General features: G+C 38.7%; 1 protein-coding gene across 1 annotated transcript in view; it reads left to right on the top strand.

Annotated features, from left to right (window-relative positions):
* Positions 1 to 17755, top strand: part of TBCA (tubulin folding cofactor A) — a 34655-nt gene extending 16900 nt beyond the window's left edge. The window contains exons 2-4 of the mRNA XM_086479448.1: positions 2960 to 3065; positions 13640 to 13726; positions 16754 to 17755. Of these exons, the coding sequence (XP_086335574.1) occupies positions 2960 to 3065; positions 13640 to 13726; positions 16754 to 16834 (274 nt within the window). The 3' untranslated portion in view covers positions 16835 to 17755. The remainder of the gene's footprint in view (positions 1 to 2959; positions 3066 to 13639; positions 13727 to 16753) is intronic.
* The last annotated feature ends 3653 nt before the right edge of the window (positions 17756 to 21408 follow it).

Raw genomic sequence — 21408 nt, 5'->3', positions numbered from 1 at the left:
AACAAAAAAGCCACCCAGAATTTTGTTTCTAGCTAGACAAGGGTGAAGGAAGAAGAGAGGAACGACGCATCATGTGCATATTTTTGTATAGAAATTGGTCAAAATTTTTAAGGGGTGATGAAGAGGTAGTATTGCTCTGCTATGAAATTTCACTTTAATTTAGCATCTCCCCAAGGTACATATTCAGTAGATATGGCTTCATGATATCTAGAAGAAGGATTTAGTACAGGAAATGTTTTCAAGTCAGAACTTCTTAACAGCATTAAACATCAGCATCCCAATCTTATGAATGATAAATGAAATGTTAAATTGGACAATTCTGATTACTGAACAAAGTGCAGTGAAAAATTTGTTACAGAAAATGGTCTCAAGTTTCGTGTGCTTCCTCTTTTGAAAGCAGAATGTTTCAAGTTCTGCTTCTGAAATGTACAATTACTACAGAAATAGAAATAGGTAAATACAGATGCAATTGTTATGAGAAAGGTATGAGAAAGGTGGGCAAAAAATCAAGTTAAATTTAGTTCTAAACTAGGCCAGAACATGCAGTCCTTTCTTGTTTGATAAAAGTGAGCAAACTTGAATAGCAGCAAGCTTGAAAAGTTAGTGTACATAGAGGGAGATGTGAATGTGAAAATGTAATGTGAAAACATAAGTAATGACAAGTATTGTGCCTTTTGTTTTAGCTAAAAATGATAATAATTAAAAACGCTGGGTTTAGCGATGCAAGTTGCCCTTAGTTTCAATGGCATACACACTTCAGTAAGTGAATCAACATAAAAACTGCCTATCTCTCTTCCCTATTCCTCAAGGGAATTTGCTGTTCTCATTCAAAAATATCTCGTCTGTCTCACAGGTTGATTAAAATTAACTTTTTTTGGAATGTAAAAATAGCAAAGCAAATAATACTGTCTGGAATTAAATCAAGTAATCTCGATCAAACAATTAACTCATCCTCTATTAAATCAATATTTGCTGATGCTATACTGGAGCTATTTCCAGTAGTTGGAATTACAGCCACTGATTTAGTGTCTTTATTATTAGTACTTAGACTGCTGTCTTTGCCCACTATGACTTCTCAAAGCTAGTACTTGGCTGACTTGTAGAAGGTGGCTAGACGGTACCTACAGTAGGCGTTCTACATGCTGTTAAAGCCTTTTTACAGGGCTGAAGGCCCTCTCTGTAAGTGTGATTCCATGAGGATTGAAAGGAGTTTAGGTGGATGTTGCCACAGCCCAACTTAGATCAACTGTTGCTGGGCCACACCTTAAGGCTATTTTGGCAAAACAATATTTGATGATGTAAACTCTTACAAAAGCAGAAAGAGTTCCCACTGTTGCAATATTAGTATATTCGCTTTGGAATTTTTCTCAAGATATTACTGCAGTGTTGCTTTTGTGGCCGGGTCAGTTCACAAAAGGTTTTTGTCACCCCAGAACCATCCTCAGCAGCACTTCTAGTAGGGCACTTAACTGTGACAAATTAGGAATTAATTTGCTCTGATGTGCTAGCATGACCATGAATCTCTCTACTAGACTTTTTTTTCATTTGTATAACATACTCTTTGCTTCTTGGATCTGACGTTATTTTGCCTGTTAAGTTTTCCTTAAACAATCTCATGTAGGCTGATGTGATGCTTATTCCTGTTTAGGGAAGGATTTTCTTTGGCACACTCTCAGGTTTGCAGTACCATCTCAGTGTTTGGTTTTGGTCCTGAATTAGCTGATCAAAAATTACTTCCTTATTCTCCAGATCCTGAAGGATGTTTTGATTCAGATCTAGCATTACATAATCCAACATATACCTAATGAACATACGTAACAAAGTGGGAGATGCAACAGCAAAATTGCAGTAACAAGAAATAATGAAGTTTGATAATGGGATTGCAATGTAAAAATTACTATAGGGCACCAGACAAGACTAGCTTAATATTCCCTTCTGACCTTCAAAATTTTTGACATTACTCTTGAATCTATGCTTGTTAGCAAAAAGCATCCTGCTTCCAATTGTGGTCCATTATTAGGATTAAAAGACGGATTATTTTCCCTTTGAAAGATAGGCTGTAAAGAAAATTGCTATAATGTAAATTATGGGACTGTTACTTTTGTCTGTAACCCCCAATCCAGCATCAAGGTGAATGAAGAAAATACTCAAAGGCACACAAGACTATGAGGCTGCTGTGTAATTTGGGAGTTTTACTTTTGATTACTTTTGTATGAAAACCGGTATGCAAAATAATGCCTTTAATTGCATGAAGTGCAGTGATCAGGAGAAAAAACGTTGTGAACCTGAAAGTGCTTTCTTTTTATTTAGATATAATAACTTTTTTCAAAATTACTACTAAGAAGGTTATCTATCATTATTCATCTAATAATGCAGGTGCAGTGGTAATATTAGTAGTGAATAGGAAAGACCACATGACTATAATAGCCAATACAGGCCACTTGCAAAATTATCAGAACCTGGATGATGTTGAGAAAGTCTGTCAAATGCTGATCTAAAAACCAATGATAACAATGTTGTCTTTGCAAACATCTTAACATTGTTTGTTTTGGCTACCTATGATGGGAGGACTTTTTTGAGATAGACAGCTTTCTTCTCTGTCTCTACTGCTGTCTTTATTAGCAGTCATCCAGATCTACAAGGAAACTTATGTGTTTCTGTTACATACTTGAAATTAAGTACTAATACAGGGCTTTTTTAGGATATTCTATATGGATAAGCCCACACAGAATCTTTAAAAATATTTTTAATTCAAATTATTCTTGTAAGAGTTGTTATACATTATAGCTAAGTTCCACATTTCCTAGATACATATTTTTTTTTTCAGTGATTAAGAGCCTTTTTCTATACCATGATGTATTATTTTATAGGGCTGCAGCTTTCGGGGCAAGTGTTATCAATGGTGTAACTTTTTCATATAATGGGACCAGATTAACACAATCACTTGGTTTAATTGCAGATTGGCAAAAGAAAAAGTTATGTATGAAAAAGAAGCAAAACAGCAAGAAGAAAAGATTGAAAAAATGAAAGCTGAAGCATGTGATGATTATGGAATTAAGAAGCAGGTAAACTATCCCAAAACTTGTTTTATTAAGTCCTCCTCTCCAGACTCCTGTTATATAAGTACTAAAGATCCTGTTAATTATAAAAGTCATAATGAGCATTTGTAGAAACTTCCTGTGCTCCAGAACTGTTATAAGGAGGCTGCATATGGATTACTTAGCACTTGGTGTCAGGATGGCTAACTCACTCACAGTGTGTATGAGGCCATCATGAACTCTCTTTCTTAGAAATCCCAAGAACCTGAAAATACATGGTCTAGATGTACTTAGGTAAACTCAGTGCTTGCTGGTAAGTGCAAATGTCACAGTGAAGTGAGAATGCTTGGTAAGGTAATATGAAGAGGAAACATTTCAACTCTCTTGAGTATACTAGTACCCCTTTGGTAAAAGCACAGACCTCAGAGAGAGCAATGGGTATGCAGCTGCTCCTAGCAGCTGCTAGAGTTTGTAGTGAAGTCACTGACTAGTAAGGTGCACGCTGTAGTTTCATGTGCTCAAGAGTACGGTTTAGTGTCACTATGACAATATGATCAAATTTTTCTTGGAAGGTTTCCCACAAAGGACAGTGGCTGCAGACAGTTGGGATGTGCTCTTTTGGAAGGAGGAGTGTCAAGTTTGCTTCTCACTGGGAGAAGGCTTGGGTCTGGGAGATGTGCGTTTATTCTTTACGGAAGTGTGGCATGTTGGTGTTTAACTGTGGCCTTAATATTCTTTCAACAAAGTTAGTTAGCTTTTAACTATGTTTTTTTTTTTTCCAGGCATCTCGTAGATGTTTTCTTTTAAATCTTCACTGAAACTGTAAATTAAAATTATTTTCACTCATTTCCATAGTCTGGTGGCTTTGTGTTATAAAGCCTAACCTACTGTTCTCCCGTCTTCATTTTTAAACAATGGAAGAATAGGTTAAACAAAACTTAAATACAAAAATTAATGAAAACAAGATAAGAGAAAGCCCTTTTAGAACAAGCTAAAACAACTTCTTTATTAAGTTCAGATTTCAGTTCATGTGTATAAGTCCTCCCTTGCTTTCATTATGCCGTGGGAAAGAAATACAAATAAAGAATTTTATACAAATAAAGAATTGTATTTATAGACCTGACCTGTCTTCTGCCTCACCATGGACTGAGACTCTAAGATCCTACAAAATAGTAGAATAATAAGAAGAAGCCGGTGCTAACAAGAACTAATGAATGCAATTCCCATTTTTAGTGTCCCCCATTCATCAGATTATTTGCCTGCACCATGGTATTTCCGCAGTGACCTGCAAGATATCATCAAAGTCAAAACCAGCAGAGGCTGTGAACTTCTGCTGTGAAATTAAATGTTACGTGCTACTTGAAGGTATTCTCAGAGACCAATGACAAAAGCCTTCACAGAGAACAATCTTGATTCATTCAGAAATTCCCTGATCAACTTTGAAAGCAGTCAGTTCCTCTGAAGACATCTTCACTTCTTGTTCTTTTATGCACTTTGCATTCTGGAAGTTAGTAATATTCTGGAAGTTAGTAATATTCTGGAAGTTAGTAATATTCTGGGTGATGAAGAATTTGGGAGGCTCAGAAAGAATGTGCACAGTTTTCACAGGATCAAATCTCTTTCTCTAAAGAAAATTATATAATACCAGGACAGTTTGGTCAGAACCATATTTTGGATAGAGTTAATACTCTTGAGGTCTTATTCAGGAAGAATACCTCTAGTTACACATTTTAAGAACTGCTTTTAGTTAATAATTCCTAATCTGAATTAACTGTATTTATTTAAAAATACAGTTGTAGTCTGTTTCGGTAATGAAGAGTAACATTTGGAATGAATTCAATCATTTGAGACTAGGAGAGTAATTTTAACTATTAATTTAGCTGAGGTATCAGCTGAATCAGATATGTATATACAAATCAATCCACAGTTAAGGGAGGGATGCTTAAAAGCATTACTTACCTCTTGATTTACTACTATTCTCATTTAGCTTTCTAATTACAACTCTGCAGTAGACCATATGGTTTAACAGTAAAGAACTGACTATGGCAACTTTTACTTTAAAATTAATAATGCCATTCCTACAGCATATGTAGACTCCAGGGTGTGCCTGGTCTGTAAGGAGGGATCAATCAGTCCCTTTGTAGAACAAGAGTTAGGGTGTGACTCAATGTTTGTCTCCTAAATCCTCATGCAGTGGGGCAGCCTGTGGTTCCTGTGAACTCAGGTAATCTCTAGCTGAGGCAGTGACCAACTGGGGTAGCTGGCAGCTGTTAGATACTAGCCTTCACCTGCACTGCCCAGAATTAGCTAATGGGCAGCAGATTCAGTATCAGAGAATCAAAAAGGACAGTTTTCTCGCAGTGCTGGTATATGCTGGCCAAGATTATAATTTGAAGACCCAGTTGTTAGGGCGCAAGGAGACTGTTATGGTAACCCAGGATGGTTCCCTTCCTCACATCTGAATATGTAGAGTCCCAACCATGTTTTAACCTGTTGTCATAGTAACCCAGGATAATTCGCCTCCCCCTTCATTTGCCCCCACCTTTGCACAGGCCACCAGTGTGATGGTGGATCTTGGAATTCTGACAACAGCACCTGCACTACATCAGCAAGTTCACTAATGGACAGAACAGGCTGTTGCATATGTATGATATGTTAATCAGCACAAGTTTTATTGTCAACCCCTGCAGTGCTTTCCTTTGAGCTTCACCTCCGAGCAGGGCTCCGCTGTGTCAGGTCCCCATTTTGATCAGCACCGGCATCCCAGCGCTCCCACCGTGGCAACACTATGCTTTCAATAAAGCCAAAGCTCTCAGTTGCCGAGTGTGGTGCCTCATCCCTGAGGGATCCACACCCGCTTTTCACCTGTAACACCCGTATATTACCATTGTGCCAGGTGCAGATTGTATTTGCACTACTTGCTGTGTCTCAATACATGTACTTCAGCTGAATCCGAGCTGGGTGAGAACTACTTGTGGTAGGTTGTACATCACAGAGAAAGAATCTCTAGCATGGGGCAAGGAAGCCCTTCCTTTTCCATCATTTACAGCTTATTTTAAAAATCATTCTGCTATCATCTGGTTTTTGTCTATAAAAGGCAGATGAGAAATTCAGAATTTAGGGGAAAGCTTGTAAGAATTCATTTGAGCCAAACTGGCAGTAAAAACTTAATAAATGAAGACCACTATTTGGAGAAAAAAAAAAAAAAGGCTATGAAAGAAGAATTCTTACATCTCAAAATCGCACTGTCTTCAACCATGAGACTTGTAGGGAAAGGGGTTATAAGTACTTTAAAATACTAAATTGAAAAAAATCTTATTAAAAATGGAACAATTTTATACAAAATTACCAGATTTGTAGAAGTTAGGAAAACATATTAGAAGACTTCTGGTGTATTCCACCAGGTGTAAATTCTGCATATAGTTTCTGTAGAGGGTGATCAAGAACGCTGACTGGTAGCAGCAAGTAGTGCAATTGTACCTCTGTGTGGAATTTTTTTGTAATGAAGCCTTATCTTCTACACAGTTGTAATGATTCTCAATATATGAAGACTTTACACAGATCTTCATAATACTTTATCTGTAACAGAATCTTTTCACACTGTAATCACTCAGGAGTGCAAACTAATGATAGGGAAAAGTAGAAAAGTAGTTTTCTATATTTCTGTGGTTGTTGATATCTCTCGTACATAAATAAACATCCTTTCCCAGCTAATGCTTTTATCTTGAGGCTTGTGGGTGTGGGAAAAGCCTGAGGTATCTACTCCTTGTTTCCTCTCAGTGGGATTGTAGATCCATTCCGAAGTTTTTGTTAACTGTCGGCATTTTTACTGATAAATTTTCATTTTTTAAAAAAGTTATCCTGCAGTTTGAAATTACTTCTCAAGTAATGTTTCCAGATGAATTAAAAATCCAATGGATTTAACATAATATCTACATGTCAAAGAGTACGTAAGAGTACATAAAGTACATCTTGCTAATACACAGTTTTTTAGAAATATTAGTGAAAACAGCAGTATTTCCCTTGCTTTGTTGAGTGAAAGGTAGAGTGTCTCCTGAAACAGCTAAAAAGAAATACATTTGGAAACAATGTAAGTTGGTTTGGAAAATTATTGTGGAAGGTGAGAATTTGCCAGTAATCTTTTTACTGGAGGAGTTAACCGCTGAAAGGAACATTGTAATGTTCTGTAACATTTTCATTTTTAAATGCCTGCTTAGCCTCAAAGAAATATTCCTGTTAGCTCAGGAATGGCTTTTTACATTTTTAGCTTTTTCCATCCTCCCCACCCAGTTGGTTCAAACACAGTTTCATTCTTTTCACTAATCAAGTACAGTAAGATTAGATGAAACATACAGTTTCACTTCAGTCTGAGTATTTTAATAATTTTTTTTTCTTCCGTAAGAACAGATGGTTTTTGCTTAATAATCTTCACTCTAGCTCTAGTTGCTTAGGTAAAGAGGCAGTGAAAATGCTAATGAAGAGTCTAATACTCTCCCTTATGTATTTGCACAGTTTTCTCAACAAGCACAGTTTGTTTCCTTAAAAGCTAGCAACTTGGAATTCTCTACACTAAGTACAGAATAATATTCCTGACATACAAAAATACTCTCAAACTTTTGTTTTATTGCCTAACGTGCTATCTGAAAGAGACCAAATGATGAAAAATCATTATTGTGATCTTCGTTTTCCCCTTCTGTTTTCCAAAGGCTGTTTTTGTTTTTATCTAGACAAGTGTAAGTACCTTTTGGATTCCAGACTTTATGCTGAAGATTAAAGGCACTTGTGCAGTATTTGGAATAAGTTAGTATGGCAACATTCCTATGGCAGAAAAGACCTCCCACCATGATGGGACATGATTCATATTGTCTTCAGTTGGGCTCACTCTTCCTGTGCTCCAGAGGGAGGAGAAAAATCTGGACTTGACTTTTCTGCCTTCTGTCTATCTGGGGAATTTCCCATGTCTCTTCTGCTTCCAATTTTAGAACAAATATTTCCCCACGTGTTTCACCTCCACAAAACAGATAGGGTATTTCTCCCGAATCTTCAACCTTATTCTAAAACATCTCCTAACCAGCCTGCTGCATTTAGCAAAGCATGCATTACATTAAGCACTGATTCAGGATCTATATCTTGTCACAACAACCAAGCAAAAAAACCCAACACCAGATAAAAACCCAGCCCCTCAACCTCTCCCCCAAGCTTAACCTCACCCACAAAAAGCTGTGAGGGAAAAAGAAAATTTGGCTGTTTCTTCTAACAAGATTGAGCCATTCTTGCTGGGAAAACAAGTCTTTTCCTTAGGCCACTAAGGAAAGGTGTTTACCACCTCTGATGTGTTTACAGGGTGAGGTTTATACTTGCATCAACATGGATCTTTTCAGATAGATTTTTGAGTTGCTGGAAGGAAATGTGCTGCCTGCCGATTAAATGACAGTTTTCCATAATGGATAATTCTGTTATCATCCTCTAGGTTAATTTTAAAGGACCAATATCTGTAATTTATGAATCAGCGTATTTAATTAAAAGCTTTTTCAGTGGATGACATGGAGTTTTGCTTGCCATCTGAAAAATATGTTGATTTTTTAGCTTCAAGTCATGCAGTCTTCTCCCTCCTCCCTGTGCTGCTGACAAAGAAGAAAACCTGACAGTTGTACATTAGTGAAAAACAGCCAGTGACAAACTGTTTCCTAAAAAGACCAAAGGAACCTTTCTGCCTTTTACGTCCTAAAGACTTTTAGAAGAAACAGGATTACCCTCACCCAAGAGGAGCTGCAGAGAAGGCTCATTTGAGATACTGAGGCATTAGATCTAGAGGAGTTTCTCCTCGTCCAGCTTTCTTGCTACAAATTGTAGGTGGTTTGTGGTTGATACATGGCCATTTCAGTTCTTGAAATGCTATAGAAACAAAACAATGTTCTCCACTTCTTTTCTGCAACCTTTTTTTCATTGTCTTTCGGAAGTGTTTTCATCAATGTATTCGACAACTCGGCTACCACGGACTGCAGCATGCTCTGTATCCTCTATTTGTGGAGAGTTCAAGCTTCTTTTGGGCCTGCTATGTGAAAATAAAACAAGTTGCTTCAATGGAAGTAGAACTAGTAAAACTTGGGTTTGTGTGTCTTTGGGTGTTTTTCCCTCCATGTTTACCTTAGTGGCGTTTCTCCTCTCAGTTCCTGCCTTCTGCTACATCACCTATGCTGTCCTACTTCCCATGTCCCTGTACCACCATCTTGACCCAGCACACTGTGCCTTTATATTTCCTGGTTACCAGTGAAGCAGTAAGTAATACCATGCTGTGGATTTAAGTTACAAATAGGTTGATTAGCCAGCCGGTAGCCTTAGCATGACTGTTTACTTTGTGCTACAATCTTTTCCTTAGTAGGATTATTAATTTTATTAATAATAAAAATTACTAATTTTTGAACCATTGGTGTTCATGATACTTAGACATGGCCTTTTTTCTTTTGGGTCTCTGTCCTGTCAGATATGGCTGTAATTAGTCAATGGATTCCAAGTGTTTTACAAAACTTACTGATGAAAAGTTGTTCGAAGCAGTAGCACTTTTCTTAGCAAACTGAATATTTTCATGTCTTTTGCTTTTCCTCCCTACTATTTTTGAGTAGATCCATACTGTTATGATTACCTGTGCAACAGTCAAAGGGCAAGTGATTATGAGGCAGTATTTAAAAGGATGAATATATAATATTCATGTGTGTATATAACTGGTACATATGTGACTTATTCACACTTACCATGTTTCTAGCCTATCTCTCATGTTTACAACACCACTCCTGTCATATGAAACAATATTGTCACTATACCCGGTGACCCAGCAGTTTATTAGGCTGTGCTTCTAAGATTAAGGAAAGACAGAGGGCCCAATGGAGGTTTTCTGTTGTTGTTTTTAAATTATTTGTGGATCTGCATTATCTCTAAATCTCTTGGTTAGATGTGGGTCATCTGGGAAAAAAACAAAACCCTCTGCTTCTATCTTTTTGAAAAACTATTGTCCCTGTTATACAATACATGTCAGGCTGAGCAAAATTGCTCGCTGTTGCAGAATATTTGGTATCAACACTCATACGCAGTAATATTTATTTGTATTCTTAAACTATCAAAAATTTGTTTCAGTGTAAGTAGTTGGGTGATCCAAAAAGTACAGAATCTGTCTCATGTGAGCAGCCCTGATCTACCTAAAGTTAAAACAGTAGCTTTGAACTTTTGTTGTGGGACCTGCTAAATATCGAAGTTGCTTACGTTTAAAGCCTTGGCCATTACCTCCTCAGCTGTTTCTCATAGAGTAGTGTTTGGCCTTTGTCCTTATTTTGCATGTGTAAATTATTTGTCTGATTTTAGTTATGGTGCCTTTCCACTTAAGCAACTGGTAGGTGGATCTGTGTTTTTGCATCTGTTTTGCTTTATATGTCACTGCAATCTGGAATTTACGGAAAACAGATTGAAGGCTACTGATAGTGCCTTATGCACACCAGTTCTTGGACATCTGATCCAATTTACAAAAAATCCACTTTGCCTTTAGTAAATAGGCTATATACACAGCAACAGTTAGAGAGCTCCATCACATCTGAGAAAACTGCTTTCTTTTGAAAGATGCCAGACATCTGCTCCCTTAGTAGAAGTACCTTTAGTCCTGAAAGACAACTGACTATAAATGTGGCACGTTGAAGATATTTCTTCTAACTGGCTTTTTCAGTACACTTAAAGGAAAGAGGACGTCATCATCACTGTAGCCACAATAGCTCTTACAGTCCTACGTGCACTTGTTGACAACAAACTCAATTTTCGTCTCCCTGTACATATTTTTGTGCTTTACTGCTTTTGTCTTAACACTGTATGTGTTAAGACACATGCACTTGAAGATGTACTTCAGTTACTCCAGTTTTTTAATACTTTGTTTGGCATTTTAATTCACAGAAACCTTGCAAATATTTATGGTTCTTTGCAAAGTTAGATCAGTTTCATGTAATAACTTCCTCTGTGACCTGCTTATCATTTAAATTCCATAGAGTTCAGTCAGAAAGTTTGATAGAATTTGGAGAGCAAACACTTCAAAAATTCCAGTCCAAAAGCTTAGCTAATTATTCGCGCTTTTGACTTTGCTTTATTATATACCTTTGTAATAGTACATGGTCTATCTGAGATTATCAGCATTACTTGAAAAATTATGTTTTGTGCAGAAGTTATCGAAGTTTGGTAATCAATTAATAATATTCATTCTACAACATTCCTGTTCCAGTCTCCAACTGTTTGTACCTACTGAACATAGTTCCAGGATTTATCATCCTTCTGTTCATTATTCATAACTGCAGGCAAATATAAATAAAACTCAGGTACACCTTTGGATCTCAGTCAAATTTGGTTTTGATCAGAGTGATTTGGATACTTTTGTTCTTTTCTTACAGCAGCCAGGACTACAGCTTAAAGAGTGTAGATTTATATGCCTTCCCAGATCACTTAATGAGTGGCATATATCAAATAAGTTACTACTTTTCATGTAATCTACCAGCTTTACAATACATAACTATTTAGCAGTGCTGGCCCAAGGAAGTCATTATTAGATATTCTCACTCCTATAGATATTCTTTATAGAATAAATTTCTACTACATCAAGTGTAAGGCATCATCTCATGCAGTTTATGGCACACTGCATTCTATAGCAGTTGCAAACCTTTATTTTTTCATTCACTGACAAAAATATAATATGCACAAATCCTAGTCTTATTTTTAAAACAGTCCAACACTGAATGCTTAAAAGAAAAGTACTAATACCTGCAGTACTGCATTCAGCTCTGGGGCCCCTGGTTTAAGAAAGACATGGACCTGCTCGAGGAGGGCCATGAAGATGATCAGGGGGCTGGAGCACCTCCCCTGTGAGGACAGGCTGAGAGAGTTGGGGTTGTTCAGCCTGGAGAACAGAAGGCTCCGGGGAGACCTTATAGCAGCCTTCCAGTACCTGAGGGGGCCTACAGGAAAGGTGGGGAGGAACTCTTTGTCAGGGGGTGTAGTGACAGGAAGAAGGGTAACGGTTTCAAACTGAAAGAGGGGAGATTTGGATTAGATACTAGGAAGAAATTCTTTAGGGGGAGGGAGGGGGGGCGTTGTGAGACACTGGCACAGGTTGCCCAGAGAAGCTGTGGCTGCCCCCTCCCTGGCAGTGTTCAAGGCCAGGCTGGATGGGGCTTTGAGCTACCTGATCTAGTGGAAGGTGTCCCTGCCCATGGCAGGGGGGTTGGAACTAGATGGTCTTTAAGGTCCTTTCCAACCCAAACCGTTCCGTGGTTCTATGAACATTGATGAGAACTAGAGCTTTGGGGGCACTTAACTTTTTTTTTTAAAAAAAAAAAAAATTGTCACCTGTCTTTGCTTCATTAAAGTCGACAGGTTTTGCCCTAGATTCTCTGAAAGAAAATTAGAAACTAAGTTTTTAAACCCTTTCTCTCAAAAATGAGTTGAACTAAGAACTTAAATATATGACATTTAAAAACATGGTGATGAAGTCTTTCTACGTAAGGCCTGCCTGTATGCATAAATACATTCTTAGGTATACCTTATCTTCCCTTTTACAGTAACCCTTCAGTACAGCAGCGTTAATACTGAAAGGAGACTACAACAGAGGAATGACAGAATGAAGTAAGCCATTTAAAGGGAATGCCTTCTGTTGCAGGTTATCCTGAATGCAGAAGAGGTTTCATATTTAAATGTCTAACAGATTTTCATTTCTAAATAGATTTAACATTACTGAACAACTCTGCACATCTTTTATTCTCAGTGGCTGGATTTAAGATCCAGAAACGTTCCATGAAATAAATGTTCCCTTGTTTAAATGTGAAGTTGTTTTCTGTAGGAGGAGGCACGATGTTCAGATTCAGTGGGGTGCCAGTTTAGTAATTTTGTTCAAAGTGCATGGTGAGAATAATATTTCTCCTAAAATGAGGCACAAGGATAAGTAATAACTTTTTATGCATGATAAGCATCAAAAATATGAGCCTGCTGGTCTTTGCTTTTCATTTTTCTTTACCTTTGTCTTTCAGTCAGAGCCTCCTGCAGTGTGCACACAATGTGATCAATAACTCAATAACTTTTTTCATGCAGTAATTATCTCTATGTGGTATTATCTGAACACTGTTTTTCTTTATTACCCAAAAGATGCAGGAGATACTTATATAACCAGCTGATCCCATTTTGGATGAAGCTGCTTCACGACAGCAGGAGAAAGTTTGTTTTAAATAGCCTTTTTAACAAATGCTGTATGGAAAGCTTACCAGGCAGTGCTTTTTTCCTCAGGGAAAAATTATTCTAAATACTCTTTTGCACTTAATACTTTATGTTTAATTAAGCACAAAGTAAATGGAAGTGTCCTGTAAATTAACAGAGTTTTAAGCAATTATGCTAAGTGAGTGTCTTTTAATAAAAAAGCCTATTCAGAAAATAGGTACAACTATTCTGAAGTTCCTAGATGGTAACTGGACTACTGATTTTTCAGACTAAAGACTTGCCTTAAAAAATAATGTTCCTATCTGGAATACATTCTCATTTCATTGCCTTCTAATTTTTTTTTTCATTGCCTAACCCAATTTTCACAGATTGAGATCTTACAAGAGTCACGAATGATGATTCCAGACTGCCAGCGCAGATTAGAAGTTGCACGTGCAGATCTTACTCAGCTCCTAGTAAGTATAGCACCAAAATCCACTGACCATGAAATGCTGCTGTTTCTTGATGAACTTGGATAAACACGTTTGTCTGCAGTGCAACTGCAGCATATTAGAACTGAAGAATCACTTTTTATAGGTCTCAGGACTAGCATCCTGTAACATAGCAATATTTCATTTTAGATAGCTGTCTTTGCAGACTTTGTCTTCAGTCTATGAAAACTCTTGTGTGTGAGAATATTGGAAGCTGTCTTTAATGGAATGTACGCTCAACACACACTTAAATACTGAACTGGCTAGAGTGGACTCCGAATTCCTGTGCTAGTCCCATGATCAAAAAAAAAAATTCACCCGATTTAGGTATTTTTCTAGATAGTGTAGATATATATAATATGCTTGTAGTGAACTGAAATAGTAAAAATACTTTGCTTACTTTTAATCTGCTATGGACCAGAAACAAGACAGTGAGTCCTTGCCAAGTATTGCTTTATGTTTTATTAGTAAGGTAAGCACTAGTGCCACATTTTTAAGATATGAATACGTGCATGAATAAATGGTATATTGTACAAATAGTTTCACTGAAAGTGTACTAAGTTTGGAGATAATCATGCTTATTTTAAAAGCTGCCTTGTCATCAAGAATTCAGCTGCACACGTAAATGCTACTGTGAGGCTAAAAATACATACCCTAAATTAAACCCCAGACAGATTTGATGGCTAAAACGCAAATACCTTCTCAAAGGAAAACTCAAGGTGTCTTATCCTCAGGTAGTATGCCTCTACTGTTTTCCAAAAGAAATGCTGAGTACCTGGCAGGATTTAGGGTCATTTGGTCATTCAACTAGTTACTTAACAGTTAGCTGGTCTAGATTTCAATAGCATGCAGAAGTGGTGCTATTGATCCATACAGTGTGCTGAAGAAACTTAAAACAAGGAATGGCGAGGAGTTACTGTTGTTCTTAAGAAGTTTGAAGTTTTCAAGAATTGCTTTCCGTGCTGTAGCTCACCTTCAATGTTTCTATTAAAATCAACTGTATAGTAATATGTTTTTTCAATTGTCAATCTGATTAAGCTTTTTCCTAACCTTACTCTTCTTCTGAGGTCTGTTGTTATTGGTTCCAGTTATGTTGTCCTCGGTTTTAAATATTTAACAGAATAAAATAAAGGTATGCAGAGGTCATATATACTCACACATGGCAGCCATTATGCTGGACCTTAAGTAGGACAAAAGAAATTACCTGTTCTTTCAGTCATCTGGAACTAGTGTTTTCCATAATGATACATACCATGTTTCATAGAGTGGTTTGAGTTGGAAGGGGCCTTTAAAGGTCATCTAGTCCAACCCCCCTGCAGTGAGCAGGGACATCTCTAATTAGATCAGGTTGCTCAGAGCCCCATCCAACCCGGCCTTGAATGTTTCCAGGGATGGGGCTTCTACCACCACTCTGGGCAGCCTGTGCCAGTGTTTCACCACCCTTATTGTAAAAAATTTCTTCCTTCTATTTAGCCTAAATGTGCCCTCTTTTAGTTTAAAACCATTACTCCTTGTCCTATTGCAACAGGCTCTGCTAAAAAGATTGCCCCCATCTTTTTTATAGGCCCCTTTTTAAGTACTGAGAGGCCACAAAAAGGTCTCCCTGGAGCCTTCTCTCAGCTCTCTCAGCCTGTCCTCATAGGGGAGGTGCTCCACGCCCCTAATCATCTTCATGTCCCTCCTCTGGACTTGCTCCAAGAGGTCCATGTCTTTCCTGTGCTGAGGACCCCAGAGTTGAGCACAGCACTGCAGGTGGGGTCTTACCAGAGCAAAGCGGCAGAATGACCTCCCTCGACCTGCTTGACACACATCTCTTGATGCAGCCCAGGATGCGGTTGGCTTTCTGGGCTGCGAGCGCACACTGCTGGCTCATGTCCAGCTTTTCATCCACCAACACCCCCAAGTCGTCCTCAGCAGGGCTGCTCTCAATCCCTTCATCCCCCCAGCCTGTATTGATACCAGGGGTTGCCCCAACCCAGGTGCAGGACCTTGCACTTGGCCTTTTTGAACCTCATGAGGTTCACGCGGGCCCACCTCTCCAGCTTGTCCAGGTCTCTCTGGATGGCCTCCCATCCTTCAGCCACATCAGCTGCACCACTCAGCCTGGTGTTGTCTGCAAACTTGCTGGGGGTGCACTTGATCCCACTGTCTGTGTCATTGATGAAGATACTAAGCAGCACTTGTCCCAGTAAAGACCCCTGAGGGACACCACTCGTCATTGAACTCAACTCGGACATTGAGTCTGTTGTTGCGACCATCCAACCAATTCCTCATCCACCAAACAGTCCACCCATCAAATCCCTATCTCTCTACTTTAGAGAGAAGGTTACTCTGGGGGACCATGTCAAGGGCCTTAAAGAAGTCCAGATAGACAATGTCCATAGCTCTTCACTGCTGTAGTCACTCCATCATAGGTGGCCACTAGATTGTCAGGCAGGACTTGCCCTTGGTGAAGCCATGCTGGCTGTCTTGAATCGCCTCCCCATCCTCCATGTGTCTTAGCACGGGGTCTAGGAGGATCTGTTCCATGATCTTCCCAGGCACAGAGGTGAGGCTGACAGGTCGGTAGATCCCAGGATCCTCCTTTCTACCCTTTTTAAAAATGGTTGCAATGTTTCCCTTTTTCCAGTCGCCAAGGACTTCACCTGACTGCTGTGGCTTTTCAAATATCATGGAGGGTGGCTTGGCAACTACATCAGCCAGTTCTCTCAGGACTCTGGGATGCATCTCCTCTGGTCCCATAGACTGCTGTACGTTCAGGTTCCTCAGGTTGTCACAAACCTAATCTTCTCTTACAGTGGGAGGGACTTTGCTCCCCCAGTCCCTGTCTTGCAGCCCATCCACCTGAGAGCTGTGGGAAGAGAGGCTGCCAGCGAACTGAGGCAAAAAAGTTGTGGAGTATCTCAGCCTTTTCCTCATCTGTTGTTACCATTTTTTTGGTTAAAATTTTGTTAAATTTAATCCCATGTCAGTTATTTTCAAAGTACTCAAAAATTTTGTTTTTGATTCCAGGAAAATGAAAAAGAATTGGAAGAAGCCGAAGAGTATAAAGAAGCACGTTGCATACTGGAGTCAGTGAAGCTGGAAGCCTAGTTTTTCAGTACTGTCTTTATATGCATTAGCACTGGGTCCATTCCACACTTTCATTTGACTGTGGCTCTACTACTATTGTTGACTTGCTAAGGTTCCATTTATGCAAACTGGCCTTTCTCTAACTGCAAGATGCATCAAATAAAGGATGTTCTGAAACACCTGTGTAGTCCATATTCAGGCAAAACAGAATCTTAGAATGGTTTGGGTTGGAAAGGACCTTAGAAATCATCCAGTTCTCACCCCCTTGCCGTGGGCTTTAGAAGCACCTTATATTTGAAGTAATTTCAAGCCATTATAGCATAACAATCTGTACTGAAAGAGGAAATAGATTAAATGACCCTTTAAAGTCATCCATCTTTTTTCTATGATGCAATTTATCTGTAATTTTATCAAGTATGTACTCCTTGTTTACCTTTGATGCCAAGACAGATTTAAAAGCTGATTCCAGATCTTTCTCAGTTTGCCTGGGATTGATTCATAGAGCCCACTTGCCATTGATCAAAATTCTGTTACTTTTTCAAGAAACAGAATTTAGCAGCTGACTAGTATGCTGTCAGTTGGATCTGCTGTTAAGAGTTCTGGATTGAGTGCTTTTCCTGAAAGCACCTTGGCCTAAGTGAGGGGTTTTTTTTAACAAAGCTCAAACCCCAGAAGATGAAAGAGAGCTAATGGGTAAGGGAACAGTGCTTAATCTGCTTGGAAGACCATTAAAACACCATGTACAAAAGCCGTGGTTTGTTCAGAATAGCTTCTCTAAACAGCAAACAGTAAGCTCTGCTGATGAACAAGAAAGCTTTTTACATTAGTTTTTTCTAGTTTGAAAGTGCTCTGGCATGTTCCTTAAAGGCAACACAAAGCACAGTGTACCTTTTGTGTGGTGCTATATTGAATACTCCTAATAAAATTTGTTAATTTGCCTGAGTTTGGCTAAGCTTCAGTTTCAGTACTTATATTTGTGTACCTTAAGCACATTAAAAGTATTGTCTACTTCTCCATCACTCTTAAACAGTGGTCTGACAGATTATCACCACAAGATTTCTGATTGACTGCAGAATAACCCACCAGTACGAGACAGTGCTAAGAGGTAAAACCTTTTGTGACCCTGCCATCGTTTCATAAGAGTACATGCACACCTTCTTACCAGTATTGTGTCCTAGGCACGTAACTGCCAGACAGACACTGCCCCGTTCACAGCACAAATGAACTGCTATTGAGGAGAACATCTGTCTCATTTCAGCCAGCTTCTTCTATGGACCTTCACCAGGAAAGGTATCTGGAGTGGACAAAGCAGGTCGCGTGTCTTAGCTGACTGGCTGCAGTCAGCATAACAGTAACCCGGTGCTTGCGGCCATTGAGTGGACTGTGGTGAATAAATACTGAGCTGAAAAAAGCGTAGGGAGGTGTCAAGTCTGATGGGTAAAGCAGAATTTAAAATAAAAATTACTCTTCTTCAAAGAAAGAATACACACTTCTGGAAAACAAACCACGAAAAATCATGTGTAGTTGCTGAGTACCACAAGGGATTCAGGTCAGCATGAAAGCTAAACAGAGGCATGACCTGTAGTGGCTGAAGGAAAGTAGCATTGCAATATGGCTTAAGCTGGCATTTAAAGGCACATGGGACTGAGTAGCTACCATATAAACCAGACTCCATGGAAAAGTTTCTTGGTGCAGTTTATTGTAGTGTAAAGTGGTTTCTCATGCTTGCTTAGTACTTCTCTGTCCAAGCTATTTTCTAGCTCCCTCTGATTGCATCAGGAACCAAGATGGTAGTCTCCCCTATCCATTTCTTCTTCCCTCTTACTAAGTTCTCCAAAAGACTGAGCATGTTCTGTTGCATAGAAGACAGCCAGCCTCACTGACAAAAATCAAGGTATGTTCATACCTGAAAGTACTTGCTCTGTTCTTGTCTCCAGATGCCTCTGGTAGTCTAACTTCCGAGAGAACAGCAGCACAATACCTGTAAAAACTACACCAACAAATTGTGATAAGGCAGCACTAACATAGGGCTGGCCCCTGAAGGGTGGATTGGCAAAGCAATGCAGATAATGCATTACTCATGCCAGCAGAACAGTTGATCCAGTGATATATTATGGTAGACTGCATTTTTCCAGCAGTGCTCTGAGTGGCCAGATGCAGATTATTCATAAAGGAGGTTATTTTTGCTGACAAAACATTTATCATTTAGACTGGATCCAAGTTCCACAGTGAAGTAAGATGCAGAAAATTAAGCATATGCAGTAATATTGTTACCACCCTCTCAGATCCCAAACTTAAATGCAGTAGCACATCAAATAATACCACATTATTTCTGATTTTGAAGTTACCTTCTCTTTTTGGAGATACATAGGCTGCCTCAGCAGATACAAGAGATGATCCCAAAAAAGATTTTTGACCTCTGTCCTCTTTGAACCTTGTCACTAGCTCTACTGATGCCTTTCAACATCCACCTAAGATAGATGAGCTGTATTTAGCTTTTCACATGATGATACATGTCAATTTATCCCTCAGTTTTCATGCTGCACTCTTACCGTGAATGCATTTTTTACACCCTGGACAGAGGTACTATCATTTCAATTACACCTTTCTTGCTGGCAGAATACGTTTAAAGTTTTGCAATTATTTGCCAGTTGAATAGAGCATTTATTTTACTGAGAGGTCATAGCAGAACAGGAGTCCATGTTACACCCTGACTAAAGAAACAAAAGAGGTGATTTGAGAAGAAAAAGGTAGACTGAAGATAATTTGGAAGTAAGTTATTGTTACAAGTTCTGTGCCCATTGCTCCAATCGCGATTCCTAGCTACTACCTGCTTTTAAGTTTAGCCTTACACAGTTAAGATTCTTGTCCTTTGATTCAGAAGATGTGCTGCATCTAAAATACAACTACAGAACAAACTTGGTACCTTCACTCAGAAACTATATTTAAGTCCCCACTCATACTGTATAATCAAAACTTAAAGTAGCGTCAAAACTGTCCTCTAATTTGAACTCCTTCCTTCACTTTAAAAACTTCTACAACACTCAAGTAATTAACGGGCTAATTTACAGACCAGTTGCTTTTGTTATGTAACTAAAAATATTTTTCTTAATACAACACATTTTCTTGCCCAGCAATGATTTCCCAAGGATTCTTTGGAAGTAAGTTTCTTACATTCATAAAAGTAACCATGATTCTAAAACAATGTTTCTGACAGGCCTCTAATATATCTCAAAACAAAGTTCCTCAAAATAGCCTGCATGAAAAGCAAACCTTGCAATTTATTAGGAACATCTTTTAGGTGGTTGTTTTATGGTGTTCATGTTTTGGCAGGAAGATCCAGGAAAAGAACTGAATTTTCTTCTGAAAACCACAGGTTGTATATGAATACTTAAGAGGACCCAAGAAACATCCAGGCTTCAGCACAAACCATAGGAAGCACACCGTTAAGCCACAAATCCCTTCCTCATCCCTGTTCTTCCAGCTCTAATTGCAACAACTAAGTTGAATCTCTCTCTGTCTGGGATTTGCAACCCTGAACCTCTGCTTAGAGCCCAATGTCCATGTCAGTTACTTCTTCCAAAACACAAGCAGAGGAAACAGCCACCAATGCATCCTTTCACACTTTTATTTATTAGCAAAACAGGTACCATCTTCCTTGAAATATGAAAATTATTCTTATAATTGGCCACACTATACTAAAGACCAACCAACAACACAAATAAGATAACTGTGATTTTATACTAAAAAAAATAATTTTGGAATGGCTTAAGTATGGGCAGCAGGAGAAAGCACAGTCTGGTCTAAAAGCACTTGCACAAGGACCATCACTATGTACAGATCATTTCTGGCCATAGCTTACTTGCATAAAAGGGAACAGACTGAACAATGCTTTTTTTTTCCAATCAAACTATTGCTCATTGGAGTTGAATTACCTGAATTTCATTAAGTTCACACAGCATAGGTTAAAAGGAGATTTATCCACCAAAACACAGTTTCAAAGGGAAAGTGTGTATTGGTCCAACAGAAAAAGCTTATTCCGTAGGCATATAATTAGCTACAAAAAAGGTCTACCAGGCTCCAACATCCTTTAAGAGGAGAGACAAGCTAACTGTACATAGATATTTTGGATTAAATCCACAAAAAGGATAAAGGTAGTACAGCACACCCCTTTTAGAAGCCCAAGTGTAGGTAGGGAAAGGGGACTGACTGCACCGTGCAGAGCAAGTCAGCACGGTGGCACTGAATCCAAGGGCAAGCATTTCATAAATGTCTAATGCTCACGGATCTGCAGAATATAATGTACGTTGTGCTACAAACACTTGCGACATGCTCTGTCAATATTTTGACTTTCAGGCAAGGCAAAGTTTGGGCTTTCAGAATGGCACTTGTAAAAGGCAATAAACCAAGAAGTTTCTAGCCAACAGTAAATGTAAAGATTCAGAGCAGGAAAAGAAAGGCTTTTTCTGCCATGTAGAAGACCTGTTTTCAAATCCTTTCTGCTTAACCTAAAGCAGAGGCTTGAATCCAGATCTGCCAGTTAAAACAAAACAAAACAAACAAACAAAAAACCCAAACACACACACAGAGCTGCT

This window comes from Leptosomus discolor, chromosome Z (assembly GCF_034619465.1).
Source record: "Leptosomus discolor isolate bLepDis1 chromosome Z, bLepDis1.hap2, whole genome shotgun sequence".
Taxonomy (NCBI): Eukaryota; Metazoa; Chordata; class Aves; order Leptosomiformes; family Leptosomidae; genus Leptosomus; species Leptosomus discolor.
Note: the sequence above shows the minus strand (reverse complement) of the source record. Positions and strands in the feature narration are given on the sequence as shown.